Below are 21676 nucleotides of genomic sequence, written 5' to 3' on the forward strand. Positions count from 1 at the left end.
ATGGGGTCTGCTATCTCTGAAGTGAGTGACTGAAGAGCTGTTTTTAAAAACTGATATTTGCTCAGCACAGTGTCACCATCTAGAGGCAATGTTCAGAATTACATTCACCTGATTTTTCACAGTAGCTGGTTACATGTAATAAATGTCTCTCTCATTCATCTGTGTGTGTGTGTGTGTGTGTGTGTGTGTGTGTGTGTAGGAGTGTGTTTCCACTGTGTTATAGACGTGGTTCCTGTGAAGAACGAAGACGGCCTCGTCATCATGTTCATCCTGAACTTTGAGCTGCCCTCTGACCCTCGACCCTCGCACACTTCTCCCGTCAGAGAGCTGCACAGAGTGCTGAGGATCCCCTGGCTCACCCTGGGTACGTCTGCTACACGCTCTGTTTATACTGATGACAGACAGCATGCAGAAACAATCAACCACAACAACCATGTCAAGGTGTAAAATGTAATCATTTCATGAAGTTGTCTGAATTCATTCAGGTGTTATTTTGCAGGTGTATTTAGATATTATTTGTACTTTCAAACAATAAACCTGCTCATAACTGTCATGGGATGATCTACACACTTTAGATTTATATTTCTCTTTTAAAAAGAAGCCGATTAGCCCGTCTCTGTATGGTTTGATAAGTTGCCTGAGGTTTAGAGGAAGAGGTGATGGATGAAGCTAAGAACACCCAAAAAACAAAGACAGCGTGACCGGAGTGTTCGTCCCTGCAGATATTATTCATAACAGACTGAGACGTAACGTCAGGCTGTATTGTTCCTGGTGTCACCGTAGTCTCAAGTTTATCAACTTTAACTGGTGCAGAAAGTCGTCTAACCCGAGTTATGTCTCATGTTTGATACAAATAAATGAATAAATCCATCAGAGAGTTTCCTTTTTGCTCTTTGATTGTCAGGTTTGCTTTGTGAGTTTGGAACCTTACAAACCTTTCTTAACTTGTTGCCATTTTAGCCACGACATGTACACTTCAGGAAACATTGAGCACACATACACACCTCTCTAACTGCAAACAGTTTGCAAACATTGAGCGGCAGACGCTCGCAGAGTCATGTTTGTGAAAAATCAGGTGATTTTACTGGACATTGTCAGTCGTTGTCGTTGTTTAGCTTCTCACGTCTTTGTCCATTTCACCACCCCTCTCCTAGGCGACAAATGCACATCTTTAATGAGGTGGAGGTGTACACACTGTGTGTTTTACAACAGTGCAATTGCACTAAGAGACCTTTGGGGGGCGCCAAACTGAATTCCTCCATATTGTTTCTTTACATCTAACAAAATTGAAGATTGATTCAGCCATTAAGAGGCACAAAAACAACTCCTAACATGTGATGACAGGTCATATCCATATACTGATGTCAGCTTTAAGATCTGGATTCTTGTTGGCCTCCCTTACACAGAAAGACCTTTAAAAGACTTTAATAAGACCTTTAAAAGACTGAAGTCTGACATCCTTCTGTTCCTCCTGCAGCTCGGCGTCAACGTCTGCGCCTCCTCCTACGCTCCCTCCGCCCCTCCTCCAGCGCAGACACAGAGCTCGCTGCTCCCCTCCCACCACTCGGACACGAGTCTGTGGCCCTGGACAAACTTCTGTCCCTCCCCGAGAGACAGCAGCTGGAGGAGGCCGGGGCTGGACTCCTGCTGTGGGACAAAGAGGAGGAGGATGAGGAGGAGGAGGAGGAGAGACTGAGAGGAGCAGATAAGGAGGGCTTGTTGGATCCCAGGAGAAGGGATGAGGGAGAGAGAAGGAGGAGAGAAGAAGGTGATGATTGTGGGCTGCTGATAGATGTGGGTGCAGGAGGAGGAGGAGGAGGAGGGGAGCTACCACCAGCGCCAACCTCAGTTCCTCCAACACTTGGCCTGACCTCCTCGTATCCTCAAACAAGGTCATTCAGTCTCTAAAACGCATTGTTCATGTACTGTATATATTTATTGTTATTAAATATGTGGAAGGCGGGCAATCACTGATCAAGCAGCCTGGAGGATGGAGTCTCTTCACACCAGGCTCTTATGTCACAATGTAAACCCATGATCTTTAAATCATGAGGTTTGAAACATTATTGAGTAAAATAACAAATAACTGGTTATTTGAGCTTCGAGCTGCTTCAGAACCACTCTCAGTGCATTTTTTATCGTTGAGTTTGTATCATGTTCCTCATCTCCTTCTACATCTGTGAAAACCTGACGGGTGTGTGAGGGAGCTTTGTGTGTCTCCAACATGTTCTCGCTGTGTTTTTTACACAGAAAGGAGGAGAGCGAAAGAGGAGAGGAGTGTCTCCTCCACACAGATCGTCTCTGCAGCAGGCTGGACGGCAGCTGTACCAGTCTGAAGCACTCGTCCTCAGTGGACGACATCAAGAGTGGACAGACTTACTGCGACAAGAGGCTGCAGCTGAGACACAGCTGTACAGGTGAGAACAACCTCTTTCAGTTCTGATCTGCTCCTTTATTTATTCATTTGTATTTTAAAACCAGAAAACCAGGAAAAAGAACCTCACACAATCAGCAGCACAATAACAAGTCACAGACATTAAACACAGAAAAAATACAGACAAAGGTCAAAGGTCATTCCTCCAACACCTTCAATCGACATTTAAAATGATTTTACTGACACAGGTTCTAGATTAAATATTTTAAAAAAAACAATCATGTGTCTTTCTTGGATCTTCAATTAGTTTTTATATAGGACTGATAATTTCCTTTTTTTAGTTTTTTTAATCTGACCAGCAGAGGGCACTAGTTCTAACATTGGATGTATAGTGGGTAAGAGTAAGACCCCTTTAAATGTTTTCACTCTTTGTTTCATTGCAGCCATTTGCTAACATGAAAAAAGTTCATTTTATTTATTTCTCACATGTGATATTTAAGCTTTTCTTTTTTAATAAATTTGCAAACATGTCTACATTTATTTTTTTGTCATGATGGGGTGCTGAGTGTACAATAATTAGAAATAAAATGAACTTTTTTGATTTTAGCAAATGGCAAACAATTTAAAGGGGTCTGAATACTATATAGTACCCACTGTATATGTGCCCGTGTGTCTGTCATTGTGTGAAGCGCTCACCTGCTCAGGTGTTGTCATGTAAAGTTTGAATGATCATTATGATTTTGGACCAAATATTTATAAATGATAACAGAACAATATAAGATGGAATACAAAGGAAAAAGTACCAAAGATGTAAAATATATAAAAACTAAGAATAACAATAAATATATACTTCCTGGGTTTAACTTATATGATAAATTAACAACATTATAAATGATGTTGCTGGAGGTGCAAAAACAGCGATGACAGTAGTAAGTGAGCAGTAATGATAAAGAGAGCTGTGCAATCAACGATCCATATGTTAAAGTGCAAGAGTGTAGACACGTTATCAGCTGAAACGATTGACTATAATGATGAGTAGACATGGAGTGAACTTCAGTGATGCCTATATTAAAGTGTAGCTTCCAGTTTGAAGAGACAGAGACGATCAGGATGACAGTTCTCTGCTCATAAGAGATGAGCTGTTGTGCAGTGTTATGGCTTTCGGTAGGAATGATTTCCTGTATCTGTCGTTGTGGAGTTGGAAATACAATCAAACAGGAAGTGTCACAGAAAAGAGAAACAACCTTAACAATATATAAAACAGATGAATCACAGGCAAGTCAAAACAAATGGGTCTTTAGTTGTTTTTTAAAAGAGTCAATAGTTCCCACAAATCTTGGACCCCGAGGCAGAGCGGTCTAAGATGTTGGGGCTCCAACCTCAAAATCACAGTCTGCCTTATAAAATAAACACAAAGTAAGTTTTCATGTGAAACTGTCGTTCAGCAGGTATAGTCTCCATCAGGAAGAGCAGCACACCTGCTGGGACATCAGACGCTGATGTACGCTGTCGAGCCAACAGCCAGGTAACACATCATCGTGTACACACAGATGTACCTCAGCAGAGAAAATGTTCACCTTTAAGATGAAACAGAGAATCAGCTGTGACCACAAAATCTCAAGTTCAGCAAGAGGAAGCATGTAGACCATACTATAGGATAGGATACGTCAGCGTCAGCACACAAACATGCTTTAGGTTTCCTCAGCACGAGGAAAGGTGACAGAACAGGAGCTCATGTGTCCAAAAGACAATAAACCAATGTATCTAAGTAACGCTCCTCATAAGTTTGTGCTGTTGTTTCTAAAAATGTTTTGGGGTTTTTTAAGGTGCATGTTTAGAAGTGAGACTGCTAGAATAGGATAGGATACAATACTGTACCATATATGGTTTATGATAAATAGATATATCTATAACATGAGAAGATATGATACAAATATTATAGGATATGGTATGACAAGGTGTGTGATTATATGATGAGAGAAAAGCATACTTGATACAGATTCAACACTGTTATTGAACATGCTAAACACACACATGGCAGGAATACACACACATGCACAAACAGGATCTGTGGATAACAACGAGCAGTTGGCAGGTTCATTTTTCAAGTGAGGAGAACTAGCACCTCCTGCTAACAGAACTTTTTTTCAAACTTTGCTCTATAATAATAATACATTTTATTTGTAAGCGCTTTTACAGGAGCTCAAAGGCACTTTACATGTAAAAATCACAGTGTACAGTTAAAAACAGCAAAAAAAAAACAGTAAAAGACAGAAAAACAGAAAGAAAAGAAGGGAAAGAAGAAGTTATGTATTAAAAGCTAGTTTAAAAAGGTGAGTTTTGAGCATGGTCTTAAAAGTTGGGAGGTGAGTGCAGGAACGGATGGGTTTGGGGAGTGAGTTCCAGAGGGAGGGGGCAGCGATGGAGAAGGCTCTGTCTCCCCAGGTATAACTGGATATGAACTCAGGACCTCCCACATCCAGAAATAAGTCCCGACAGACTGAGCTATTGTCTCCTGATCTGATACACTTCATTGTGTTAGAGTGTGGAGAACCCCAAAATAAAGTGCATTTCAGCATTGTGTGTGTGTGTGTGTGTGTGTGTGTGTGTGTGTGTGTGTGTGTGTATTTCTTGCAGCAGATGACTCAGAGTCTGTTGGACACCAAGGCTGACCCGCTGGTGGCTTTACCTCCAGGTGAGATCAGACCTCCCAGTAAGCTGATGGGCCGGACTCACCACGTCACAGAGAAAGTCACTCAGGTTTGTCGATGCACTTGTTGTTGTTTCTGTTTCCAACACACCAGCTGTGTGTCCATCCAGCTGAGCTTTTATATTCAGTTGTGCAGTTTAGGTGATAATATGGTTTTATCTGGTTCAATGAAAGGAGGCTGAGGGTCGCTGACCATCAGTATACACAGTCTATGGTCAGCACTGCAGGGACTATCTGTTGTGAAGTCAGAGCTGAACATGCTCAGTCTTCTTCTGTGGAGAATGAGTTAAACTGCTCTGTTGACGAGAGACTGAACCGTCGTGTTTAATCTCACAGCACGTATGACTTTTGTTCCAAGAATAAAAATACATTAAAATGACATCTTTACTTTGTTAGGATTTTACCTGCTGCTGCAAAGATTTTGAATCTTGGATCCTGTCAATTATCCTGGCCACTAGAGGTGCATAAATATTCACATGAGCATGTTTTTAGAACGATGGTCTAATTCACTCAATCTTGTCGAGAAAGGAAGAACAAAGAATCTCCCAGGGGAAACTATGAAGGTGATTTTAAGCGTCATGTCTTTGCCTGTGTGTAGGATGACTGAACAGCCCTCCAGAAACCAGTCGGTGAGCGTTCAGACTTAGTTTGTACACCGTCGATGTGATTATCTGATTGATTTGTGTCTTGAGTTCTGGTGTCCACACTTAACCTTACATTTAAACGAGTTAGTTTTTACATTTGTTAGATGGGCCGTTACCGCTGACGTTGGCATGTTCCAAGTTATCCCGCCTTTCAAAACCATCACCGTGACAACCGCATTTATGAAGGACTTTACACCTACTGATAGCTACCATAGGTGTTAGCTGTAAGGTGCAACTTCTAGCTACATTAAAACTATTTCAGCTCTGTCAACACCTTCAATGTCAGAAGAAAAGTAAAAGTGTGATTCAAAGTATCATACGTTTGAACTGAACGCAGAGCTGCTACAACACAGAGCAGGTCAGGTTGATGGTCAGTTACATTTCTCACAGCTTTGTGTCACATGACGGGATGAAGAGTACAACGTTCATGTTGTTTTTAAATACTTTCATAAATCAATCAGCCATACAGAGGTTGTTTTTGAAGGAGCATCAATGTTCCTGCTCTTCCCCAAGGCTCTCAGCTGCTCCTGAGGACACACACAGGGTGTGTGTGTGTGTGTGTGTGTGTGGGGTGGGGGGGGGGGGGTGATTAACGAGGAGCACCTGCTGATATCATATAGTTAATTTAGCATGGCTGGGGGGGGCGCTTTGATGACATCGCAGACGTCCTCTGGTTCAGTTCAGAGGACGTCTGACTTATACAAGCACACTGAAATTCAATCTGGGTTTCTGTCTCTGTGACTTGAAGCTCACTTTCATCCTTTGTGACTGTGATGAATATAAAGACAAATAAAAGTAATGTCAGATAAACATTGATTATCTGGTGATGATGCTGACCGTGATGATAGGAAATGAAGTGTTGAGCTTTAAGGTGATTCATTATTTCTCACTGTGTCTTCTTACTGACAGAGAGGACGTCACCTTGAACATGTGTGTGTGTGTGTGTGTGTGTGTGTGTGTGTGTGTGTGTGTGTGTAATTAGCACAGAGTAGACATAAGGCTTTTTAGAGGACTTCTTTCCTAAAATAAATGTGAACAGCAGCAGAGTCACTTCACATCACCGAAGTTAAACTGAGTGTTACCATGGTAACTATGTTTATTTAATGTATTTTCTCGCATTATTTCCGTGTTAACACAGCTTCCATGTTACATTCTCCTATAAGATATTTCTGTGTACTTATTAGGCCCATTTGTGCATCCTTTTGAGCGCTCCTTCAAATCAAACTGGATGCTTCACTGACCTCACTGCCATTCACGTCATGTGCAATATGTGTTGTTTGTGGTGTTCATTGTTCCACGCTCTCTGTTTTACATGAAGATTGTTGTGTACTGATTATATTGAGGCAGCACTGGAGTCAAAGACAAAAGTCTCTTTACTTTACGCTGTGCGATCACACGACGGTGGTTGTGCAGGGTGTCATGGCAGCCGATCGCTGCCCTCTCAGCTCAGGTCATGAGCTTTCGCTGTCGTAAACCTTACAGTCATTTGCCTGGCTTAAGGGGATGTATTGTATCATTCATTGAAGCAGGCATCATTCAGCACCTGATTAAATAAAAAGGCAACATGAACACCTTCAATTCCCCCGACGTTTAATTCTTAAACTGAAGCTGTCCCTGCTCCCATCAGTGTTTGCTTTGCTATAAAATCACTGCACTCTCTCTTTGAGATTGTCTTTTGACTTGACTGATTTCCAAATTTTAAAATACATTTGACTCTGTTTGGATTTAAAAAGCCAATGTATTTGAATGTTAATAAAGTAGATTTTCCTTGTTGACAATAATAAACTTCAGTTTATTGTGCTTTTCAAAATCACGTGTTACTCAATGTCCTCAAACTGAAAGCATGGTTTAGGTGTTAATAGAGTTGCTATTGGAGGACAGAGGATGGTGAAGAGGAGAGAGGAGGGGGAGTGAAAGGGAAGGAGAGAGAGAGAGGGGTGGAGTGAGAGCAGCACAATGGGTCAGAGAGGACCTGAGGAGGACCGGAGAGCTGAGGAGGACCTGAGACCTGAGGGAGGACCTGAGACCTGAGGAGGACCTGAGACCTGAGGAGGACCTGAGACCTGAGGAGGACCTGAGACCTGAGGAGGATCTAAAGAAAAGGATTTAAAGCTGGTCCAGAGATCAGACTGAGAGATGGAAAACAAGAAGTGTTCTTTTAACTTCAGATTACAAACCTTACTCTGTGAAGACAGCTGTTGACTCACGCTGAGTGTGTCACTACGACTAACAGATTGACCTTTAACTTCTGTTCTGATCAGCTGAGGAAACATGACCTAAGGATGATCTCAGGATGGTTTTCATATACAGTATATATTTGTTACTGGACTCTGCTGATTCATGAAAGGAGAATCTGAAGACGTGTGAGCTGATCATCTACAGACAGGGTTTATAAGGTTCCTCAGGCTAAACTTGGCACCATGAAGGAAGATCAAATGAACGGATTCGACAAAATCGCATGAACATTTCTTCTACAAATGCAACAGTATGGTTTAAAATACAGTCAAATACCAATAACAAGCTAAGAAAGTGCAAGCAATTTTCTGTGAGTGGAAAAAGGAGTCGGTCGTTGATGCTGTTAATGGACGGTGGGACAAACTCTCAGAGAGAACAGTGGAGTAAGGAAGAAAAGAAGTGAGAGAGAAGAGTCAATCAGAGGAATAAACAGAGAAGACAAGAAAGAGCAAAAGAAGAAGAGAGAAAACATACAGAAAGATAAGAGAGTGAAACATCCAATCTCTGACAAAGAAGAAGAAAAGTCAGGACAGGATCCGTGAACAATATCAGACCTGTATAAACGGGTTGATGATGTCCTCGGTGAGAGTGGTGGAGAGCTGTGTGTCTCAAGATGACACCGATCGCAGAAACAACAAAGTGAAGAGAGCCGTACGAATATCCTCAGTGGTCGCTCATGAGGTGAGAGGCAGTGTGTGTGTGTGCATGTGTGTGTGTGTGTGTGTGTGTGTGTGTGTGTGCCTGTGTGTTCCTTGTAAAAGCACTATTAATGGGTTTAAGCTGCTGTCTTCAGGCGGGGTTCACACAAAAAGATAATCATGCTTATTGTTGGCCCGGTTCCCTTCATCCAACAATCCTAATCAAAGTCTTGATTATTGATGTTTCTGAAGAGGATCTTGTCAGGTGTGCTGTGGTGGAAGTTGTGTTACGAGTGATGAGATCTGTTTGTATGAATGTCAGGGTCACTCTAATTTGAAATATTTACAGTCACTATGTCAGTGGTGTGGGCGTCGGAGGACAGCCAAGCGCGCTCTTTGTGGATCGTCACTGGAACAAAACGATAGCCGATGCAGAAGGGAGCACGACACCCACAGCAACTCGCTTTTTACACCTGCTGCTCTCTCTGTAACATCAACAACCCATATTCAAACCATGTACACATTTTGATCCTTAGGTTCAGTTTTTGTTCATTTTCAGTTAAAAAAAAAAAAAAAGGACAAGAACTATCACCAATTCCTCCTGCCCATCATTCCCCATGTGTGAGTACTCTAACGCCACGTTTGACGGTGACATAAAATGTGTTTTGAGAGTCAACACTAATCATTCATGAATCTGTTTTTGTGTGCTGCATTTTGGTGCTTTCACACTAATTCAAAAGAACAGCACACACTTTTTTTTTTTTATCACAAAATTAAGTGTTAACAAGGCCCTACATATGATCAATTCATTTAAAAACATCATACTTTGCAGACATGTATGACTGTATATAATAATCACTCAAGATAGATAGAAACTTTTATCATCCCCTTGGGTAAATTCATAAAGTCTGATCAAAAAGATCAGCATTGTTCTTACATTTATGACAGATTTAAATAATCTGAAATGAAGAAAAAGGTGCCTCGAGGTCCATCCAGGAGTCTTGTGACATGTGAGTGTGTGTGCAGTTGTGCATCTCTGCTGGAGTCTCAAGTCAGAGCCCAGAGGAGTACAACTCTCACAGATCATTAATTACACTGTTCACACCTCCTCCTCCTCCTCCTCGCCCTCTGTGTGTGTGTGTGTGTGTGTGTGTGTGTGTGTGTGTGTGTGTGTGTGTGTGTGTGTGTAAGGTGATATATGAACACCTGGTGTCAACAGTTCTCTCCAATAATTAGATGTCCACTGACCCCATTAATGACATCTAACATGTGAACTTCAAAGGCAGGAAGTAAGGGAGATGTGTCGCTCATGAACACAAAATATCCTCAAAGCTTCTGCTGAAAAATGTTCAACAGTTATCAGTGATTTTACTTTTAGAGATGCATTTTAAGAATGTAAAGTCTCTTCATATAAGTGACATAGAAATACATGTATTCGTTCAGCTTTAATTTTAAAAGAGCACTCCTATTGACACTGTGATTTATAGCCTACTACGCTTAGTTCCCACTAAGCAATCTAATTGGACGAGAGGGATATGATGAGGCTCAGATGCTGTGTCAGTGTCACTGTTTTCAAACAGCAGCATCAGGAGCAATCAGATGAAGTTCTTGGAGGTCTGCAACTGTGAGTGTTAGAGGAAGGTTTTCAGAAAAGCAGATTTGGAGACACATTGTCTTAGATCATGGGCATCTTGTGAATACAAAGCATGTGACTCATTTTAATCGATGTTGTGGATGAGGGGGAAGTAACGAGTCAGCAGTGGTGGAAAAAGCATTCATGGCCTTCATGTCAGTCAAAGTAGTAGCAGACTAAAATACCCCACGAGAAGTTAAACACTTCATTGTGACCGTATCTGGCTGAGAGAGGCTGGAGAGGAGAGAGAGGCTATTAGTGCTAATTTATCAGGTGGTTACGGATGTAAATCTGTTAGGTCATTTTAGGCCAGTAAAAAAGAAAGTTGAAAACAGGTTTTTATGGATGTTTAGCTGAGAAATCCACCCTGTCTCCATGGTGATCAGTTACATGGTCAAATCCTGACCCAGTAGCAATGGATGTTCTGTAAGAACGTGCTGACTTTGAAGAAACCAGCCCCCCCATGTCCCCTCAGAGACCCTGATATGACCGTAATAAGGGGAGGGGGCTATATATAGACACCTACAGGTAAGAAGGAGTGGTCTTAAGAGAACTATTTCAATGACCTCATTCTGTGTACCTTTTTATTCTGAATAAATCAGAGGGATTAATAACCCGAGTGGGTCTGGGTATCAATAAACAACCTCTAACTTATTTGTGATCCAACAAAAGACAGAAGCAGGTTCATTTTTAACGGATCACGAATGAATTACAGGTTACCTAATGATGCTCAGATACAACAGTGCTTTGACCTCACCAATGCACACTGATTTCATGCTTGTTTTATATTCTTGTGTCTCATTTTTTATAAATCTTTTTTTAAGGTCACACAGTATCCATTCTGTTCCTGGATTTGATCCTGTCTCAATTTCAGCCCTGCTCAGAACAGGCTGTTTCTGTGTCTGTAGCTTTAAATGTGTAAATGAGAAGTATATTTATTATCTGATATTTTCCATTATTTCAAAGCGTATTTAATTGTGTAAAACCTTATTTAAATACTGCCTGATCACAGCACTTATCTTTATAATCTGATAGACCCTGACAAGTCTTTTTGATGTAGAAATGATGTTTTGTCTTAAATAAAAAGGGTCATGGGCAAAGTGAACATGGGTTTGAGTGGGTACTACGTTTAGAGTACTTCTGAGCCTTTCTATGAGTCAGGTGAAAAAATCCTGTTTGTTGTTAGGTGTATTTTCACATACAAGAAATTTGACTTGTTGAATTTGTTCCAAAAAAAAGCAATTGAGTTAAAAAAGCATAGAAGTGATTCAAACGTTAAAAGCATTGAGCATAAAATGATTTCAGATATACAACATACTCACTGTGATGTCACATATTGTTTGAATAGTATGAAAGTCGGCGGTTTCAGACCCAGTCTAGAATCATATGGTTCTCTCTCTCTCTCTCTCTCTCTCTCTCTCTCTAGGTGCTGTCTCTGGGTGCTGATGTGTTACCAGAGTATAAGCTGCAGACCCCGAGGATCCAGAAGTGGACCATCCTCCACTACAGTCCCTTTAAGGCCGTTTGGGACTGGGTCATCCTGCTCTTAGTGATCTATACTGCCATATTCACTCCTTATTCTGCCACTTTTCTGCTCAGGTGGGTGCAGACTTACACCATTTTTTCCGAAGAGTAAATGTTGAAAGCAAAGAGTCCAGTTCATTGAGAAACCTTAAACTATTCTGAGACCCTTTTCTGTCTTTGTCCGCCCCCTGCTGGACAAAAACAACACTCAGTAGACTCGAGAAGAATTGAAGGATAGTTTGAATGAGCAGCAGCAGACAGCCATGCAGAACAAATGGAGTTGATGGGATCGTCCATTCTCTTTGGATAAAATCCCTTTTATTGATAGGTCTTTATCGATAAGTCTTTATTGATAAGCCTTATGTCTCTGTCATTCCTTCAGTGACCAGGAGGAGGCAGCCATGCAGACCTGTGGGTACTCGTGCTCCCCCCTAAATGTGGTGGATCTGATCGTGGACATCATGTTTATTGTTGACATCCTCATCAACTTCAGGACCACATATGTGAACTCTAATGACGAGGTGACCTGATCATTAAGTTACTCTGTGTGACTGCAGAGTGAATGCACAGTGCCAAATTGTCATAGCTAATGCTACATTAATAACAGTGTCTGCTTTGTGTGTCCTCAGGTGGTGAGTCAGTCTATCAAGATCGCCGTGCACTACTTTAAAGGCTGGTTCCTCATCGACATGGTGGCCGCCATTCCCTTTGACCTCCTTATCTACCGCTCAGGAGAGGAGGTGGTTAGAGGAGGAGGAGAGGGAGAGGTAGGGAGGAGGGAGGTAGAGAGGAGGTGGTTAGACGAAGACGAGAGGGTGAGGTCTGGGTAAAAACTGAGAGAGTGGAGAGAAAATCCTGCCGGGAAACAAGGAGCAAAGACAGAGGAGAGAAAATCGGGACACTTCTTTATATTCTGACATGGTCATACGCTGCTGTCCTCTTCTGTCCAGACCACCACTCTGATTGGCTTACTGAAGACGGCTCGGTTATTGCGATTGGTTCGTGTAGCCAGGAAGTTGGACCGCTACTCAGAGTACGGGGCAGCCGTCCTCTTCCTCCTTATGTGCACCTTCGCCCTCATCGCACACTGGCTGGCGTGCATCTGGTACATCATCCACACACGCACGACACTTTTCCTTTCTGTTTGAATGTTTTGTTTTGTTTATTTTCCGTTTCGTTTCGATGCCTTGGTCTGCATTTTCCTGGTAACCTTTAAGTGAACCCCCCATACCTATGAATAGAAAAGGGCACAAGACCTGAACTTTCCCACCAGGCTCATGATGGTTTAGCTCCTGAGCCTGAGATTTGCTCGTGTTGTTGCTTACACAGATTTCCTGTGCTACAGCTTCAGCGCTTCTCGTCACACCAGACTGCAGCATTAAATCTGAGTCACAGCGGACAGAGTACAAGCAGAACAATTGAAAACACAAGCTTACAATAACATTCAGTGCGTCTCTTTTTTTAAAGATCAGTTGAAAAAAGTAGATTTTATTTCTGTTTGAGTTTAATATATAAAATAGTTTTTCTCCGCGTATGAGCTAAATGAAAACGTTGTTTCCTGTTTGAGTGTGTATAATTAAAAGGTTCAGATGTTCTTTTCTTGTCCCAGGTTCGCCATAGGTAACGTGGAGCTGACCACCTCGGCTGGGATCGGCTGGTTGGCCACGCTGGGCGGCCATCTGGGGAAGCCGTACAATGAGTCCATCATCGGGTCGGGTCCCTCCATCAGGGATAAATACGTCACCGCGCTGTACTTCACCTTCAGCAGTCTGACCAGCGTCGGCTTCGGGAACGTCTCCCCAAACACCAACTCTGAAAAGATCTTCTCCATCTGCGTCATGCTCGTCGGAGGTCAGTCAATCACCAAACCGTGTCAGAAGTTTGATTTGACGTAAGGACTGCCTGTGATCCATACGTCCCATAGTCTGAAACACCTGACTGGTTTAACAAAGGTTTGAGAGGTGATTGTGACTTTCAGGATTTTTCTGTTCTATTTGTAGTTCGTTGCCATCATTGTCAGATGTTCAGAATGCGCATTAGTTAGATTTTAATCATGGTTAGAAAGTGTTCACTCGTGTGTATGTGCTCATTAAGAAAATACATCACTTTTTATAGAGAACGATTTTAAAGTGCCTCACATACAAAACTGCAGAAGTGTCACCAACACCTGCCCTAAGTTCAACTTTGAGAATGTCGTTTGTACAATGCGATACTGTATGATATGATGCAATACAATGGCCATTGTCAGTGAGCTCAGGCAATGAATGGTGAAGTGTGTGGCTTCATACTTTTCCCAATACAAATAAACATATGACATTAAACACACTACAATGCACTTTAATCTCCCGTTGAGAGCTGTGACACGTTCAGAGCTGTAAGGTTAAAAGGGCAGAGCTGTGTGATTGCTGGAGTGACGTCCATGTGAAAGAGGTTTTCAATAAAGTTAATAAATCTCTTCATCTTATGTTTCATACTGTTCAGCTGCTTATGGCTCTTTGTTATTTTCCTTTGAGTTGAATATTCACTGCATGATCTGATCTCTTTGTGTCTGTCCGTCTGGGCTGTGCTCTTGTTTGATTAGAAATTGAATTATTTTTGTAGCCGGTGCATAAAAAAAGAAAAGAAAAGTTTAGCTAACGTAACTTAAACAAGTGTGCAGTGTTGCCACCCCCTTTTTAGGAACATAATTGTATCATAGTGAAGCTGAAATAAAATGTGAACTTTTGCGTATGCTTAGTGTAGCCTACTGTATAATACTTTTTACTTTATGTATTTGCTTTGTTACCAGTTGATTACAAGCTAGCATAAGCGCTGCCAATTAAAGCTTAGAGAGCCACATGCTTGATTTTGTATTGATGTCTGACAGAGCGTCTTCAGTCCTGTGGATTGTCGTAGTTATTTTCTGGTAGAACAATGATTGAGGTGTCTGTGTGCGCCCTGCAGCTCTGATGTATGCCAGTATCTTCGGTAACGTGTCGGCCATCATTCAGCGGCTTTACTCTGGTACGGCTCGTTACCACGCTCAAATGATGAGAGTCCGGGAGTTCATCCGCTTTCACCAGATCCCCAACCCTCTGAGGCAGCGCCTCGAGGAGTACTTCCAACACGCCTGGTCGTACACCAACGGGATCGACATGAACGCGGTGAGTACGGGACACTTTAAGGTCATCTGATCCTGGGAGGAGACTCAGAACAGGCTGGAGGGATTATATATCCCGTCTATCCTGGGAACACCTCAGAATCCCTCAGGAGGAGCTGGAAAGTGTTTCCGGAGAAAGCGAAGTCTGGGTTGATTTACTTTTGTTCCTGTTGTTTAACTTGAGCTGGGAAAATTAACGCTTGATAATGAGAATAGCGAGACAGAAAGCTCACGTCTGAATGATCGTCAGCGTGTGTGTGTGTGTGTGTGTGTGTGTGTTCACTAGACTCAATGGTTTTTCTCTCAGGATGCTACTACGCTGACATGAGTGTAACCTCGCCTGCAGCATCTATGTCAATAAACTTTAATCTCATCTACTTCTCGCATATTTCATTTGAAGTCATGAGTAACAATTGCCTTTCATTGTACCGACGTTACTGAATCCAAAAAGTAACTAGATAATGTTACTAGTTACCACAAAGAGTAGTTGAGTTGCTTCCAACACTGAACAGAAGTAACACCAGCTGATGTTTCAGGGTTTCTTGTTGTTGATCAATCTGTTCCGTCTGTCAGGTTTTGAAAGGTTTCCCCGAGTGTCTGCAGGCGGACATCTGTCTCCACCTGAACAGGTCCCTGCTGCAGAACTGCAAGGCTTTCAAAGGTAACTGCTGTTTGTCATCACACAATCAGAGTGCAGAAAACACAGATACCCCACATTTAAGGTGCATACAAGTGAGCACATACTCCTGCAGAGGCGACCATCATAATGTCAGGTGCACTCTGTTACAACAAGCAGCTTCGGAAACAAAGTTTTTGTATTGTTTGTGCTTTGGGTGTAGGATCCACCAAAGGGTGTCTGAGGGCTCTGGCCATGAGGTTTAAGACCACCCATGCCCCCCCAGGTGACACACTGGTCCACGCCGGAGACCTGATATCGGCTCTGTACTTCATATCCAGAGGGTCCATCGAGATCCTCAAAGGAGACGTTGTGGTGGCCATACTGGGTAGGTGATGGTACGACACACAGGTATACAATATATCCTCTATTTACTGTTCATTTATATGTTCAGTTCCTACCACAGGCAGAACGGTCAAATCATCGTTCTCTTCTCCTGCAGGGAAGAACGATGTCTTCGGGGAGCCCATCAACCTCCAGGCTCTACCAGGAAAATCCAGCGCTGACGTCCGAGCTCTGACCTACTGCGACCTGCACACAATCTACAGAGAAGACATGATGGAGGTAGCACCTGTTACACATCTGCAAAAGACAGAAAGGCTGATAACGGAGGAAGTCTCATCTGGACTACCTGATGAACAAAGTTGATATATGTGCTGCATAAATCACGTTACTTTAAACCGACTGTTCAAATTAAGTATTAACTGTGTGTGTGTGTGTGTGTGTGTGTGTCTGCAGGTTCTGGACATGTATCCTGAGTTCTGTAAATACTTCTGGTCAAACTTAGAGATCACCTTCAACCTCCGAGACGTAAGTCACTCCTGGAAACATCTCACATCCGACAGAAACGTTGTGAATTCAAGGTTTGACTTAAAGTCCTAAAAAAGAGTTTTTTTAGATAGATAGATAGATAGATAGATAGATAGATAGATAGATAGATAGATAGATAGATAGATAGATAGATAGATAGATAGATAGATAGATAGATAGATAGATAGATAGATAGATAGATAGATAGATAGATAGATAGATAGATAGATAGATAGATTAAATAAATGTGTGATTAACCTGCATCAACACACCAGGGATAATCTGTCACACCAGACCACTAGTCTAAAGAGAGTATTTCTACAAACCCTGTTGATTTAAATGCAGTTTCTGTGGTTCATGTTCTCTCCATGTGTGTGTGCAGGTGAACAATGAAGGTGTCGGTCTGCTGGGTAGAGAAGACTCTGACTGTGGGGTGTTTAACAGACCATGGAGGAAGCATAAACTCTCCTCTTCACACACAGGTAACAAACTCTATCCATCCATCCATTCATACATTCTGCTTAGCGACCTAGCTTCCTTTCTTTCATTCCCAGAGGTTGTTTATGTAGTAAGGTGGGGAAATGTAGATACTTCTATTGAAATGATGTACTTTCTTATTTTTTTTAACTTCTCTTTTTGTTTGCATTGGTTTTTGCTTAAATGCAGGGTTGGTAATTTTGTCCAGATAAACTTTTCAAGATTTTGTTTGAAATCTTTTGGTCCGGACAGAATTTAATAATTTCCCTGAAAAATAGATTAAAAACTTCTGTCATCTGTAGCGGCTGTAAGCCTGTAAAAAACTTTGACCAATGTCCACCACGAGATCAGGCCTCCCTCTCTCCCTGCTCGTTCTCTACCACGCTGTAATCCTCTTCTGGACCAATGGTGTTAGTGCATGTAAGTGAGGGGCGTGGCTTTTGAGGGAGCACAGAGGGGAGGGCGTGGGTGAAGATGGAGCACAGAGGGAATGATACTTTCAAAATCATGCTTGTTTTCGAAAATTACTTATCCTGCCTTTAGGTCGCAATGTACAATAAAATGACTGATGCATTACATTATGAATATGGAAACACATCAGGAATTTTTTTCGGGAAAAACGTCTTCAAAAGGCCCCGACAGCACAAACACAGCTCAGACAGACTGTAAACATGTTAATTTCTGCTGTTAAGTTTGACTTTTAAACATCGGGCTCTGTGGGGATCGACTCACTGCATGAGACTGGCTCTAGTGGCCACTTAAGGAACTGCAGTTTTTTGTACTTTAGTACGTCTTTTTTTTCTTCACTGTTTATTTTTTTTGATCAGCACCAGCTCCTGACAACTCTGTTGCAAATTCATATTGGTTGTGTGAATTTCTTCAGATTGTGTGTTTGTGTCCCTGTCAGGTGACACGGTCTCAGTGAGCAGACAGAGAGTGACCTACAGGAGTAGAAGAAGTAAGCGGGAGCAGCGTGACGCTCACAACAAAGACGATCATAAATACACACTGTGAGTAACAACAACACACACGTTCATCTGCTGCTTTATTTCTGAACACACCTCTCACCTGAGTGCTTGTGCAGGTACGGCCCTGTGTTCTCCAGCGAGGATGAGGAGGAGGACGAGCAGGTGACGAGTCCTGATCCCACCTCCAGACACCATGATGCTCCAAACGCAGCGAGGAGCTCAGACATCAAGGAGAGAGAGAGCGGCTGCAACACTGTGACAGGCAGGTGGAGACACAAATGTGTAACACAGATATACACTTGTGTGTTTGTTGTGAAAGTGTGTGTGTGTGTGTTTCTCACTGTGTGTATCTTCTGTGTTTATGATCTAGATGCTTTATCAGGAGTGTCCAACATCTTAACGTTCTGGGGCTCAGAGAGCCGGGAGGAACAGAGATACCAGGAGGTGCCGTGTTCCCACAGCCTCCCCTCACCTCCTCCTGACCTGGCCTGCACCTCCCCCTGTCCGTCCAGCCCTCGTCCTCCTCCTCCTCCAGCTGTCGTCTCTAGGAGGCAGAGGATGGAGTTAGAGAAAAGGCTGGAGACCCTGCAGAATCAGATCACCAGGTCAATGACAGCTCATTACCGCTCTCAGTCACCGCACTTCATCACCCCATCACAGCTGTTTATCACAACTCTTCCTCATCGCTATATATCACCACTCTTCTTTTTCATGAATTTTACATACATAGTTGTAGACCTACAGCCTGGTTTATCTGTTTGATTCTGTGTGCTCGTCAGGTTGGAGACATGTATGTCAGCAGACATCGGGACCATCATGCAGCTGCTGCAGAGACAGACCTCCATGATCCCACCCTCCTACAGCACGCTGACAACTACAACTGATGCACCTTCCTCCCCCGTCCAGTCCCCAACCTCCTCCTCTGCCACCCTGACCCCGACCTCCCCCACACACACCGATGAGGTCACCAAGCACCAAACACCAGCAGCAGCACCCCAGTAAACACAGAGACAAAACCCCAGAGAGCGAGCAAACGCAAAGTGTACACTACACTACACAAAGGATCACAAAGAAGTAGATTTATTTTTATTATGGGATGTAAATACAAAACCCACTTTTTCATCACTGTCTATCCTACTTGATTGTAACTTACACAACATTAGTTTAGTAAACCATATTAAGGTATATACTGATGAATGATAAAAGTATGCAATTGTTACACTGGATAAATATAATGTATATATTCTTGCTTACAGACATGACCTTTTAGCTCAAAATGTGCAGAATCAGCGTTCACTGCAAAATAGTGCATTTAGTGAAAGTGTAGTTGTAGCACAGTTATTTCCATTCACGAGTATTTTCTTTGGATGATTTCAGGATGTCTTATGTTTGGAGTACAGTTATCAAGAGGAGCACATCTTGCTGATTTCATGCACTGATGTAGTGTCATACAGCCTCTGTGCTTTCACACTGAAGCCAACAGTGCCATCAGAGGGGTTTCCTGATGTGTGTTTTTACAGTGTTCAGGTGTTGCAGAAGCGAAAAGGTGCAAATAATGAAACAGTGTGGGTTTCCGATAAACAAAAATGGTGTTGTTCCATTCTGCTGGCTTCTATGGAGTCAGAACAGTCTCATAATGAATAAATGCACACACAAGGACTGTATTTGTATTTGGGAGTTTTATAGAAATATGACTCGATACATAAATGCATTTTCAATGCATACACAAATGTGTTATAATCCATATATAAAAAAATATATATATATATATAAAAATAAGATTTGTAAACACATTTGTGACGATTCAAAAAATGTGCAAATCAAAAAGACACTTTTGGAAGTTCTTACATTTATATGTGAATTGTCAAACGCGCATTTGTCTCAGTGCTTTTAATTTGTAAACCTTCCTGCATTTGTGTGTTGAGTTTTGAGACTCGTCTGGCGCCAGTCCGATCCACAAATGCATTTTTTCTAAAAGTCAATAAGATGATTGGCTGCAGACAACCAAAAAACGCATTATAGCTAACCAGAAAACACACTCAAAATGTAAATGAAAAAACAACAAGAAAGAGTAAACATTAAAGAAGAGGAAACAAGGATAAAATAAGCACTTCTAGCATAGAATGATTATGATGGGGTATTGCTTAACTGGCCATCGTTTGTTTTTTAATTGAGTTGAAGCTGGTGCTGGTTCTAATATAGGTAGTTGGGTAATTTAATCCAACAATGAGGTCCTCTGTATTTGATTGTGAAAAAAGGAAAAATGCAGAATGATGGGAGCTGGCTGACCTTGTGTTGTAATGGTGAATTTGAGAATTGATTTGAAATATATGGTACAGAACAGACTGAATGATGGAGGTGTAAAACATGATCAGCACCAGAGAGCCATCAACAGATGTAGGATTGTTTGTTGTGAACACCTGAGTAAGGAGAGGAGCTGAGCGGTCAGTTGATAGCCACATGGTGGTGAGGTGGATCAGACGGCTGTCGAACAGACCTGAGAAATCTGAAGGTGAAACGGTATCTTCTTGCAGAGGCCCCTGTTGGTGAGGTAATCTCCTACAATCCATGGCACCTTATGGCAACGTGCTGTGAGGCATTGTTGCCATAAGGTCCTTGCTGCCTGTCTTAGCATGACTTTAAAACCTGCAAATGGAAACCAGTGGTGAAGAAGGCCTTTTGGGAAAACCAGACTTCCTGTTAAACCTGCATGGAGTGGATTCATATGGATGAAGTAATAACACAGGTTGACATTAGTTGTTTTCATACAGATAGAAGTATCAGAAATGAGCCACTCTAACTTTAGCATTGAAAAATAAATGAGTCATGTAAACATTTCATGTAGCCTACTGGAGCTAACGTTAGCTTAGCTTGTTTTCGGATATGCTTAAAGAGCCAAGCAATACGACAATGATAGCAATAATTGTCACATTCAGGGTAATTCAATACAGCTGCTCAATGGCAGTGTCAGAGTCAGCCGAGGCTGCCAACCACACAGCCATGTTGGTTTTAAAGATTTTTTCTTTGTTGTTTTCAAATGTTCATTTTTATTATATACTGTCAAGTTAAAATATTGAGATAAACATTTGCTCTGCTTACCGAGAAAGAGGCTGTTCACGTTTATTCTCGTTTTTGTTCTTGAACGTTCCACATCACTGAGTTCTGCTTATTAAAACACATAACAATACTTACTTTGAAAACATGTTCTTCATTGGAGAACAGTCTATATTTCTATTCAAACTTCAGTGCCTTCAACCCTCGATTAATAGGTGTAAAAGCATGCAACAACATTTGTAAAAATCTGAATAGCTGCCGTGTTTCTTCAAATATGCATCAAACCTGAACCGTCAGGGTGATTTTAGGATTTGACTGACTGGCTGCACAGAGTTTCACTGAGCTGCTTCATCAGCTGAGCAGAACTTTAAATGATCCACTATGTCTCCATATCATACAGTTATAAAAAAAACCAAGGATGTGAATATTATATAAATCACTGTATGAAGTATTTACAATTCATATGTTACAACTGAAGAGAGACAGATCCACAGAAATTATTTATGTTTTATTATCTATGATTATTTAAAACAAATTAAATGTGTTTTTTATGTCCTGAAAAACTTTGACCTATCGTGTGTCATATCATACTGATATTAGACGGATGTATTTCATTATTTATGTATTCATTTGAATGTTTACTGTATGCTTTTGGTTTGTAATAATAATAATAATAATAATACATTTTATTTAACGGCGCCTTTCAAAAAAACCCAAGGACACCTTACAAGCAGGGTTTAAAAAACAATAAAACATTTAAAAAGAGATAATTGACATAGCAAGATTTGTGCTTT

General features: G+C 41.7%; 1 protein-coding gene across 1 annotated transcript in view; it reads left to right on the forward strand.

The window, feature by feature from the left end:
- The window catches only part of LOC306827188 (voltage-gated inwardly rectifying potassium channel KCNH6-like), a gene marked incomplete at its 3' end in the record, with an annotated part of 35361 nt that extends 16531 nt beyond the window's left edge, over positions 1-18830 (forward strand). Inside the window, exons 3-22 of the mRNA XM_079348858.1 lie at positions 200-364; positions 1478-1892; positions 2251-2417; positions 3823-3899; positions 5012-5134; positions 11661-11833; positions 12141-12279; positions 12388-12525; positions 12709-12863; positions 13368-13609; positions 14702-14901; positions 15471-15558; positions 15737-15901; positions 16016-16137; positions 16312-16383; positions 16766-16865; positions 17768-17870; positions 17945-18090; positions 18199-18433; positions 18608-18830. Coding sequence (XP_079204984.1) covers positions 200-364; positions 1478-1892; positions 2251-2417; positions 3823-3899; positions 5012-5134; positions 11661-11833; positions 12141-12279; positions 12388-12525; positions 12709-12863; positions 13368-13609; positions 14702-14901; positions 15471-15558; positions 15737-15901; positions 16016-16137; positions 16312-16383; positions 16766-16865; positions 17768-17870; positions 17945-18090; positions 18199-18433; positions 18608-18830 — 3248 coding nt within the window. The remainder of the gene's footprint in view (positions 1-199; positions 365-1477; positions 1893-2250; positions 2418-3822; positions 3900-5011; positions 5135-11660; positions 11834-12140; positions 12280-12387; positions 12526-12708; positions 12864-13367; positions 13610-14701; positions 14902-15470; positions 15559-15736; positions 15902-16015; positions 16138-16311; positions 16384-16765; positions 16866-17767; positions 17871-17944; positions 18091-18198; positions 18434-18607) is intronic.
- Positions 18831-21676: the final 2846 nt, after the last annotated feature.

The sequence above is a fragment of the Symphodus melops genome (assembly GCF_947650265.1).
Source record: "Symphodus melops genome assembly, chromosome: 7".
Lineage (NCBI taxonomy): Eukaryota > Metazoa > Chordata > Actinopteri > Labriformes > Labridae > Symphodus > Symphodus melops.